This window comes from Carassius carassius, chromosome 5, assembly GCF_963082965.1.
Source record: "Carassius carassius chromosome 5, fCarCar2.1, whole genome shotgun sequence".
Classification (NCBI taxonomy): Eukaryota; Metazoa; Chordata; class Actinopteri; order Cypriniformes; family Cyprinidae; genus Carassius; species Carassius carassius.
The window spans coordinates 40,041,571-40,054,063 of record NC_081759.1 but is presented as its reverse complement, the minus strand read 5'-3'; the positions used below and the strand labels follow the sequence as shown (position 1 = coordinate 40,054,063).

At 35.2% G+C, this 12,493-nt stretch overlaps 1 protein-coding gene across 1 annotated transcript in view; it reads right to left on the bottom strand.

Annotated features, from left to right (window-relative positions):
- LOC132141607 (polypeptide N-acetylgalactosaminyltransferase 9-like) overlaps window positions 1-7,051 on the bottom strand; it is an 84,461-nt gene extending 77,410 nt beyond the window's left edge. The window contains exon 1 of the mRNA XM_059551289.1: window positions 6,237-7,051. Within this exon, the coding sequence (XP_059407272.1) occupies window positions 6,237-6,477 (241 nt within the window). The 5' untranslated portion in view covers window positions 6,478-7,051. The remainder of the gene's footprint in view (window positions 1-6,236) is intronic.
- Window positions 7,052-12,493: the final 5,442 nt, after the last annotated feature.

Here is a 12,493-nt window from a genome sequence, read left to right as displayed (position 1 = left end):
ACTTTGAAGGCTGTAAAGAGACAGAAGTGATTACAGTGATCTGAAGAAATTAAGTTACAAAGACCAAAGGAAACAGACTCTGTTGACGAGCAATTACTCTGTTTTCTTACCTTTAAAAGAAAATCTACAGTTCTCTTGCCATTATTTCAACCTCCAAATGAAAAGAGCATAATAGAGACTGGTGATCTGGAAGCTTCTAGTTAACAAATCCCCAGAAATAAGATAAACATGGAGTCTAGAAACTAATCAGCAACTGCTTCTAAACCATTAGCACTCTTCCATATTTTCTGCTCCACATGAAGATTGACATCAGTACATCAAATTATGAAATGCAATTCACTCATAAAAAAACAAAAACAACCAAGTATCATTGTTTAACGATGTCACAGATCTGCACACAATCACAATTTAAAGTGTCCACTTGAATTAAAAATAAGAACACCTCTTAAAGATCCCATGATATAATATTAAAATATCTGTTAGCTTTAAGGTCATCTGCATAAGAGAAATACAATAGTATAATAAAATAAAGTAAAAAATAATAATAATTTAAAATAATACAATAAAATGTATAATTATTTATTTTAGGACATATATAAAATGTATAGCCTTCTTATGTGTAAAAAAAAAATGGAGTAAAAAAATGATAATTTGGTTTGCCCTTAGAAATATAAAAAAACATTTATTAATTCATGCATCATATGTTAATTAAAGAAAGCCCTGACCCAATTTTATTTTTCTATAATAATAATAATAATAATAATAATAATAACAATAATAATAATACATCAGCACTGGAGTTGCAATTTTGTTCCCTTCCTTTCTGCTTCATGCAGTCAATAAAAACACATTTGCTCATATTATGAAAGTAAAAAATAAAGAAAATTGACTTTTACAGTTTGGTCACAAAATTTGTACTTTGTCTGCTAAAAATATACAACACAATTTTTTTCTGAAAAAGTGAAGGTTGTGTGTCTAAAATTCATGATCCCTGATTAGGAATAGAGTAACTCTCTCTCTGTGACATTCTCTCTCTTACAGTAATAGACTCATCATTTTAACAGGCAGCTCGGCAGTCTGTCTTTGAGAAATGGCTTATGAACACATCCTGTTACAATACTTTTGGCAAAAGCTTTGAATTTCCTGACAGCTTCAATTCATATAGCTCACTTTCTTTTCAAGCACATTCCGTGCATGTGTTCTTAGACAGTTCAGAAACATGAATACTTCACTCATGATAAGCTATTACCGTCCTGAAAGCCAAAGTACAGATCCAAGCCCAGAGGAACTTAGAGGTCACTGTTTTTTAGCTCATAAGACTACACTAAGTCGGCAGTTTAAGTTTAAATCTGGGAACTGGGACACATCAGAAAAATGAACCATGCACATTGCTGGTGAACAGTGTACTATAAAAAACATCAACAAACGACAGAGGTCACGACCCCTTCAGCCACTGCCTCGACTGATGCAGTTTAATCCGCTCTGTGTTTGTGAAGGTCAATCAGTCATCCGTTCCTGATCTAGCCATGATCCTACAAGTCATGTTTATCTCCTACTTTCTCATAAAGTGCTCTGCCTCACTTCACTCAGGATTGCTTTAAATTATGTAACATGATTTGAAAATAAAATAAATGTTCTTACTGACCCTCTGTGAATCGTGGGGTAAGAGATACTCCTTTCTGAGGTGATTTAGGGGTTGAATGAATATAAAAATGCGTGTCAAAACTGATGCTAGTGCAGCATAAATATTCATGAGGAAAATGCGGTTAAGGGGACTGAATGACAGGATTGGACAGTCCCCTTAGAGTCCACAGTGAATGCATCAGACACTAAAATGTACTGGGCCATAAAGCATCAATGGTAGTGAAATACCTACTCGAAGCCAGATTTATAACCATAAAGTAAGAGATATAGTTGGAACATACAAATTATGAAAAATATTTTTTTCATGTATTTCAGTACAGTACCAAATTATGTGATACATTGGGAGCCATTATAGATATTGTAATTTCTTCCACTGAATCTCATTTATTCCTCTTAATGACTAGAGCCAGAGAAATTACATTATCTATAGCACCAGCATACTGTATCAGACCAATGTCGGGGCGGTTGTACTTTTTATAGATGCATGACAAACAAGGCACCTACACAACCTCAACCCTACAGGGGGTTCCTGCGTGGTGTGATAAACCACATATATACTGCCTAAATGTGTCTTTGAACACTACATTGAAGCTTCATCTAACGGCCTATCCATCTAAGGTTTTTTTTTTTTTAGTTAAACCAAAATGGCAATTATGTCATAATTTACTCACTTCATGTCATTTCCTGTTTTATGAAGAACATAAGACATGTTAGGAACAATATTGGACCCAATTGATGTTTATAAAAAAAAAACTTTATGGCACAATTTCAATCATGAAAGCCATACAATGTTTAAATGCAAGTGAGTAAATTAAACATATTTTTTAAACCTATTTTAAAAAAAAATTAAACTCTTTTAAACTCAGTTATGTAATTAAGCAAACAATGTGCTGTCTTCATAATGTCACAGTTATGCATTTATCATATTTGGGAATTTTTGGCATCAAAAGGTTTGGAAACCATTCAATTTTGGGTCATTTTTTAAATAAATAAAAACCTTTATTCAGCGAGGATACATTAAACTGATCAAAAGTGAAACAGCTTTTGCATTGTCACATTCATATTTACAAAAATACACAAATACGTATATTGTCAAATAAATGCTGTTTGAAAAATAGATAGTTCAAAAGAAAAAGTTTGCACAAAATTAAGCAGCACAACTGTTTTCAACATTAATAATAAGAAATATTTATTGGGCACCAAATCAACTATTCCAATGATTTCTGTAGAATGCTGTGACTCTGAAGACTGGAGGAACTGTATTAAAGGAAAATGTATTAAAATAAAAATAAAACATTTTTACGTTAATAATGTTTCACAATATTACTGTTTTTATTTTATTTTTGATCAAAGAAATGCAGCCTTGGGGAGCAGAGGAGACTTCTTTTAAAAACATTTTAAACATCGTATCCTAACCCAAAGTTTTGATTGGTTATATAGTCTTCTCTGTTTACTTAACTTCCAAGGTAGGAATCTGTGAGGTCTATTGCATCTGTGTTTGCCGAGATAAACCGAACTACAGCTGTAGAAATTAAGCACACTTTAGAGGTAATGCTCACGGTAGATCTGCTGCCTAATCAGGGGGCTAATTGCATATTCTCATATCTGCATTTTTAATAGCATTCAGATAAAGGGGTTTTTTCACAATAATGCAGCATTTCTAAACAACTGTGTCTGAGATGACACACTGTCTGTCCCTGAATGGCTCTTTGCACTTTGTTTTTTACTGTTAAATGCACTTGTTTAGTTTGTCCAAATGGTATATGGCATTACACTTCCTGCACTGATTACCTTAATCTATGCTGTTGTAGTTTACTATACTGTGTAGCTTTGTACATTGGAAATAATTTGACTCCTCTGACTCAAGGTAACCAATTTTGCATGCATTATTTAAGTAATTGCCTAACTACTCAGGTTTTATAGTGACATTTCCACTTCCCTCACACACTTTAGCTACACAACTATTCCTTAAGGTCAGATTTAGTTAGGTGAAGCAATCCAACAGAACAATCAACAAGCACTTTTCATTAAACAATGAAGAATGTCACAATACAACTTAATCCTCAAATCCTTCAAAACACTATTAACTTCAAATTGTTGCTTCCGGCTAAGAAATAGGCACAGATAAGAGTTGTGTGGATTATTGTGATGTTTTTATCAACTGTTAGGACTCTCTTTCTGATGGCACCCATTCAGTGCAGATGATCCACTGGTAAGCAAGTGATGTAAAGCTACATTTATTCAAATCTGTTCCAGTGAAGAAACAAACTCATCTACATTTTGGATGGCCTGAGGGTGAGTACATTTTCAACAAATTTTCAACTGTACTCAAACTCATCACATATTCAAACTGGCCATGAACTTGTCTGTAAATCCACAGTAAACGAGACACTATATAAGAATACTTATGCTACTGAGAAAAAAAAAATCTGATTAATTTTTTTTTATTGCGTTTATACATAGACATCATGCCCATGCCCTAGGGTGGAATGTGCTTAAAAAAATAAAAAAGATTGTTTGTTTATTTATTTACTTTATTGATTACTGTAGGTTGAAAAAAAAAACTTTTTGTGTGTAAAACAATGTGGTAAAGATCATCCATTCATGTCTAAATATTGTCCATTCAGTCCGGTCACACCTTCTTGTATATACTGCATGCAATACAATGCAACGTGATCACTGGCTGTCAAGTTAAACTGCAATTTTGCCAGGCCCACAACTCATGCCCCCTCGAAAATAAAAAACTGGTGCATGATCATGCTGTGAGCTACAATTCTCATTTAATGAATGTTGGGGGTGGGAAATGATGCCACATCTGTACATCTCCAAACAGAATCATTATGTGTGATAATGTTTTATATGTTCTCTGGGAAATTATTCATCAAAGTAATGGTCAAATAAACATTCACAGCATATTTGCTATGATCTTTCTAGGCACGAGGGCACCATCAACAACCAAACAATTACTGATTTCTTGTAAAACTTGCTGTGTCCTAGAAATGCAATTGGACCTTGGCATAATCCGCTGGGTCTCATTCTCAGGACAATAAACAACTGAAAAAAATTGAAAAATACCTCAATTCACCATTGGAAGCAAAAATGAAAACAGAAATTTGAAAACCTCATGGGAAAACCAATTCCACATACAATGGGTAAATGCCACGTACTATTGCACAAGTTTTATGCACATCAGATAAATATGTTTCAAAATAAAATGTATAACGGCCCCAACATCAAGAAGATTTGTGACAGACTGATGAATTCTACAGAGTGGAAAAGCCTCCGGGGGAAATATGTGGTGGCACTTGTGCAGAATGAAAGCCCTCTCAATCAGTAGGGCACATTAGAGAGCTTTTTGTGAAGCAGTGCCTCTTGGCTTTCTTCCAAATGCAAGAAGGATAATTCAAACTGACAGAGTGACCCCCTTCATACACAAATGGTGCCGGTCTTACAGAATAACAATCAGATCAAACAGATGCACTAAGAAAAGCAAACAGATCTTCTAACAGACGTTTAAAGGAAAGATAGCACATCACGTGATCTATGACCTTCACATGATGAAAATGTTCTATGATCCAGGAACATAATTATTGAAGAAATGGGCTCTAATATTCTAAGAAAAGAACTCAGGAGAGAGAGCACAAATGTGGTTAAGGCAAGGACGAGTGCATGGGAAGCAAGATCACATAGGACAATTTTTTTAAAGGCCCGGAGAGAAGCTTCTGATTATTTTCTGCACTTATTTTGAGGTAAAATCTTTGGGATTTTAAGGAATGGATTTAAAAATGGTAAAACGTACTAAACAAAGCTGACATTAATATTGGCAGCCGAAAACTTGATAAAATTAGCTACAAATATGACAATTTGTTGAATGACAAGACGTAAAATTTCCTTTTTTCATGCTAAATTCATGCTCTTCCTAAGGTTTCTCCAACATTATAGGGAATGTAGAACAATTGAAATATTTATTTACTTTAATTATGATTCACTGTTGCAATTTCTTGCATTATGTTTTGCTTGTAAAAAAAAAAAAGAATCAGCCTAGATAAAAAATGATCATTCATCATTCAAATAAGTTCATAAGGATTCAAACAAGCATGCAGAATTGCACATTAATTTGATATTAATTCACATGACTCCAAGAATTAATACACATGTGGAAAGACATGACAATGCATACTTTGTTTTTATGATGTAACAAAACTTTCAGAACAACATCTTCAAATTAGAGACCCAGGAAAAATGCATTACTGTTACAATCAGGCATTGCTATTATACTGCCCTTTCTCTAATTTCTCTGACAGCACTTTATATTTAATCAATAACGTTATGGAACCATATAACGTTTATCAATCATTACATTAAATCCGTTTGATTGATATATTATGATAGGTCAGATTAGGATTATGCGCACCTAATCTTGCTTTTCTTCACGTTTATTGCTTGTCATGTGTTAAAGCATTAGGATGACAATCCCAGTAAAATCCAAAGTGTAAATCTAGATGAAATCATATCTAAATGCCCATAAAACACTGATCTGTCTTGCATTATGTAATGCATGTGAACGTCAAAGATGATTAAAGCCTACATACCATTTAACTGGTTATAGACCACATCTTCTAGTCGCTCGAGCCTTTTGAGAATGGATTGTCTGTCCATGGAGTTCGTAACTTTGGCATTCCTGCCTCGCAGTCTCTGATCCGAGAGCCTCCCGATCTGCACGAGCTCTTCGGATCGGTCCTGGATTCTGCAGTAGACGGAGAACAAGATGATCCCGACGAACACCAGAATGTTGACCGTCAGCAATGTTTTGATTTTGCGTGCCACAGCCATTAAAGCCCGCGAGCGACACTGTCAGACCCCTAATATTGATCCATATGATCGGCTGTGAGGGAGCTGTCCTTTCAGCACCACGCACAACAAACCGCGCGCGCCGCAGTTTCACAAGCCTAACAGCTGATCAGCGAGCATAAACGATGATGCATATGCGATATATAAGCGAACACACGTAATAGAGGTTGCAATCAAATCCCACCGCCACGGTTTCCTGTGTTGACCCCCATAACAAACGTTTAGAAATGTGTCAGAGTAGCCTACGGATATTCCGCTCCGATTAAAAGCACGCGTTTAATCACGCTGTGCACTCAGGAGTCGAAGAGCACGAGATGTGCACAGTTCAGAAGGCTCATTTTAAATGTCAGTGCATGTCAAACAACGATTCTCCGTGTGCAGCATCCTTCGCGGGACTCCGTCTATCTGTTAAAGCAAAGATGCATCGAAGTAGGACGCGATTTTAGATGAAATCCACAATCCGTAAGAGACGAACGCAGGTGGAAGTGAAAAAGACGCTGTCAAGCGACGCTTTGCATGGCAGCGTTCTTCTATCGCGCTCCCCGCATGCTCCCTCCCTCACATCCCGCTTTTCACGCGCTGCTCAGCGCTCCGGTGACGTCGGCAAACTCATAAATATTCAACCGACTGCGTGAGGGGATGAAAGGCTGGAATATGATAGATGATGAGGAAAGCTTGTGGATTACATTCTAATGTTTTCACGGAGATTGGCCAATTGAATTACAACTCTGAGAGTTTGTAGAAGAATAATGTTGTGCAATTTTACCCTCAAGTGCAAATGTGGCATTTCAAATGGATAGTGAGCAATCAGTGGGTCCTTAACAAATTAATGAACACAGGAGCTGTCACTTTGAGCTGGAATTACTTATCTTAATTGTAAATTACCGCAGAGCTTTAGATACACCCTGATTATATAGCCTACCATTATTCTTCTTCAAGACAAGTTACTTCATTCGTGGCGGTTAGAGAGTCAGCCTTGAAACTCAAAGGTCGCTGGTTCTATTCTCGGTAGGGACTGTAGGTGAATATTCAGTGTTCTCTTCCACCTTCAATGCAAGGCACCGACAAATGGCTGCTCACTGCTCTGTGTGTGTGTGTGTTTGTTCACTATATTTACTGCTGTGTGTGTGCACTTGGATGGGTAAAAACAGAGTACAAATTCCAAGTATGGGTCAGCATTCTTAGCCACATGCTACGTCCTTTCCTTTTCTCATCCATTTTTAGTTTGTTCTTTGTGTCTATTGCTGTTGTTTCTGTTTTCGCCTAGCCAGAAGTTTTGTTTACCATGAAGGAATGGCCTCTGAGAAGCATTTTAAATGTTTTTGTAACCTCAAAAGTAAGATTACAGTAAGTCAGTCTACAAAATGTGCTGAATGTGTATGCACGCAAAATGCCATTCATTTGAGAACATTATCCACCTTATTTTTAAGGTAAGAGCAGGTGCAGCCATTTGTAACTTCAATGTGTGTGGCAAAAACACACGGTCTTGCTGCTTTATATTGCAGACCGGTGTTTATTTTCATACTATTTCAATTTTTATAAGAAATATAAACATGCTGGTTTGTAACACTAATAGTTTTAACTTTAAAGGCACAATATGTAAGATTTGTTTAGTTGAAATATCCAAAAACCACTAGAATGTTATATATTTTGTGGATTTGTGTACTTGCATTAATCCCAAATGTTTTGAGGAATGCTTGACATAGTGTCACTGTGTTGCCTGCTGATGATGTCATAACCCCTCGATTTCCGACTGTGGCATAATAAAAGCTCAGTTGCTTTTTCATCATCAAACTATGCTACCTGGTCTTTGTTTATTTTTAGTACATCCTTCTAGCGGCAAAAAATTCCACATTGTGCCTTTAAAGGGCACCTTTTATTAAGGGCACCCTTTTTACAAGTAAATAATACAAGTAATACAAGTCTGCACAATATTTCCCAGAATGTGTCTGTGAGGTATCAGCTGAAAATACTCCATACATTTCATTTTGTAAATGCCCATTTTGAGTGGAAGCAGAAGTATGCTGTTTTTGTGCATGTATCTTTAAATGCAAATGACCTGCTGTTTCCTGCCCTGTTTTCCAAAATAGGGCTGTGCCTTTACAGCTAGTTACTTGGCCAAAAAAAATCTGTTGGATTTTGATTATCATGTCTAATGTGCTGCAATCATGTGTTAATTTTAAACTTATGATATAGGGTTTTCTAAGCCACACATTCTAAGGCACACAGAAAGCAGCTCTCACACAACATGTAAGTCCTAAAATAAGTTCTCTTTCATGTCTTATTGCACTTAAACTGTCAAATACTCACAAGTTTATGTCAAAAACACACATAAGCTACAAAAACACAGTCGGTTATGTCTGATGACAGCAGTGTAATATGCTGTCTAAGCTGTTAAAATGACTCAAACAATGAAATAAAACAGAAAATCACTCACTGCTCTTGAATTAATAATTTCCGTAGCTCTAATAAGAAGATATTTGTTACTTGAGGACTGTTTAAATGCTCTAGCATGAAGATAAACATGACGTATTGTGGCTAGAAGGGATACAGCAAAAACCAGAAGCTAACAATAAATTTAATTTTCCACCTTTTAGATTGTGTTTTATTAACCTCTACACCTACCCCAACCCGAAACCTACCACAATTTACATTCAAATAGACTATAGAAATTAGTTTTATTTTCTTTAAAATGTCTATTAAATACTTGACTAAATAGCCAATCATACTCAATTGTGCCAAATGACAGCTATGAAGAGGCAGATAACCTTTTGTGTGTGATAATACAGAAAGTCAAACTGTAATGGTGTTCTTCATTCAAAGCTTTCCTGTGACTTCAGAAGACCTGGAATATAGGGCAAGTCACATAGACCTCCTTTACAAATGTTTATTGGCCATAAAAGTCTATTGTCAATATTGAAGTAATTAGCAATATAGGAAGCACACCAAACAAGCAGCTTTCTGGTGGTCTACATGGTTGAGCATTGGGCAAGCTAACATTTATACATAGTGAGCAATCTCATCCACATGAGCAGTCCGGACACGTGTATACAGCAGCGGGCAATTTTAGCACTATGCTAACTTGAATGCCTGCCATGTGAAGTGCCTGACCAGTGATTCAATCTAAATAATGAATACGGAAAGTTGCAGCGGGAACAGATGGAGACAGTGAGAGGAAAAAAGAGACAGGAGAAGGAAATGGCAATGTCAGCTATTATAGCGTATCAACCTACAATGCTATTTTTGCACTATAAATACTGCATGCATAAAATTTTTCCGTATTCATAGATACACAGATGAGATAACTTATGACATTAACAACAATTATGCAGTTTTCAACAAAAGCACATACATTAAATATCCTGTTACTTAACATGGCCTTCCATTTCAGTGTGAAAAGTGAACCAGAAATTATAAAATGTGACTGGTGCATGCATTATTATGGGATTAGAATGACAAAACACACCGTACACAAAATAGCATTAAAAAACATAACCACTTTGTGAAACCTAAATGCCACTGTGTAGCATATCATATGAAATGTTTGGCTAAGTTTGAGATATCATACTAGTCTTACCATTCCTGCAGTATATACTGTGCACACTACATAGATTTGTAGGTAAAAATTGTACTGTACCATTTAAAAAAACACTATACAGTTTTTAATTTTTAATGTCCAGTACACTACGGTTGAGTAAAAGTATAGACTAGTATAGACAAAGAAACGTGTTATTATTTATTTATTTCTTCATTTATTATATATATATATATATATATATATATATATATATATATATATATATATATATATATATATATATATAATTATTATTATAATTTTTTTTTTGCCAAGGCATAATTTAATTTTAAATTAAATTAATTAAAATGTTATTTAACTTGGTGTACTAAAATAACAAAAACTGAAAAAGAAATGAATAAAAGGTGTATAAACATAAAAAAAATGAAATGACAAAAACACAAGAAAATGACTAAAACTATAACTAAAACTACAATAAAAATAGAAAATATAAAAATAAAAACAATAAAAATATTAATAAAAACAAAAAAGTATCTTTATGATACTAAAATAACAGTGCAGTACAGAGTATGCTAATATTTGATTCTAAACATTTCCAATATGTGCATGAGCACCATAAAATGGGTCACAACATTTTTCCACAGATGTTGTGCATTAGAGCATTTGAAATGATCCTGGTTAACTGTATTTAAATCCATACAGTAATAGATTCAATGCATGCAGAGAAGCATACACTCTTTTAAGTAAAGAGCGACTAAGAAAGGGAACTGACGAAGACACATTTTATTGTCTTGTAAGTATTTTCACACTTAAAATTGCTGTTAAGATAGTACAGCATCAACAAATAAAGTGCCCATGGGCAACATCTGTATAGCTAGACTAATCAAATAAGCAATAAATCAAGAAGGTGAACAGGTATCCCACAATATGAATCCTAAAAAATCGTTAAAAAGACACTGTTGAACCCTGTTTGTGTTAAACTCAGATTTGTTCAGCCAGTTTGGCTGTGAAACGGAAACTCCAAACGCTCACACAAATTGTACGATGAGCAAACCTCGCCTGGAGGTGTTGGAGATTAATCCTCTCAAAGAAACCCATGCAGCCTCTGTTACATGGCATCATCAAAATAAAATAATAAATAAAGAATAAAGATAGGAAAACTCAGGAGAATTCACTCAGAAACATCCTAATGCATGCACATGCTTTTAGAGAGAGAGAGTTGGCCGGGGGTTGACTTCAAAAGCCAAACTGAAACAATGGTTCCCATGATACTTAAAAATATATATATCCTGTAGTTCCCCCAATTCTTTCATTTTTATTTCCATTTCACTTTCCTCAAAGCTACCATAGTCCTCTAACTACAAATAATGGAGTTGGACATGAAAGACAGGAGGAATGTGTTTATCTAATCCTGTCAATCACAATTCAACTTGTGGATAGAAACCTATTTACATATGTTTTAGTAAGTATGTGAGTTTTTATTTTACCTTATTACCTTATTTTAGTGTTATATAAAAATATGCACTCTTAAATTAAGTTGTATAGCCTACGTCTTCTTCGTACAGTAGCTTACAACACGTATGCAATTTGTTCTCATATGCATAATGACAAGAACTGGCTGTCTTTGCAGAATTTAATTCGTTTTCCTGCCTAATGTGAATTGCATTAGAGAAGATGCTGATTGGGTTTGTTAAGACGTCTGCTAAAACATATGGGACTGGGAAATGCTTGTATTTTCTCCAAAACAATAGAAAGAACATGATTGCTGCTGATCGACTTTAGCTACTGTAGTAATGATAATGTTAACAACAGTTTTCAGTTCCTGAACAAAATCGATTGATACTAGGTAAAATATTAAACCTTTTGAAACAGTACAGTTGATCTCTTTTCTTTTTAAGCCACAGTTTTGTTCACAGGTACATGACAAAGTTCAACATTTTCTTTGGCAGTTGGAAGTTGGCATTAAATGGAAACTATGAGTGTCATCTCTAAATCGGAGTAAAACAGTTTCTGGAATGAGAACAATGTGCAGGACTTGATTTTTCTCCATTGGGAACTGTTTGGATCACTGTTGTTTGCTACCTGCTGCTATCGAGTGACAGTTTTCTGAAAGATTTATTCCTTCATTCAAGATTAGAAGAGCACATGACTTGAAAATTAACAATGTCCACAAATCCTTGAACTTCGAAACCACCAAGATAAAAAATGGAAATATAGCTGCACCAAGCTGATCCTCGGTGACATGCTTTATTTGTGCTTTTACTCCACACAGAAGCGAAGAGCCGATGCCACTTGCCTTTCAGGGTTTTTAGTAGTATTAGCTCAAGGGGAAGCCAGTCTTTCCTTGCACACCTAGTTGTCAGACACCAATCTCACCAGACCTGAAAAGAAGAGAGTGAGTGAGAGAGAAGGAGTAAGAGTACTTAAGGGAGAGCTGAAGTAATGTGTCTTTACCCAGCA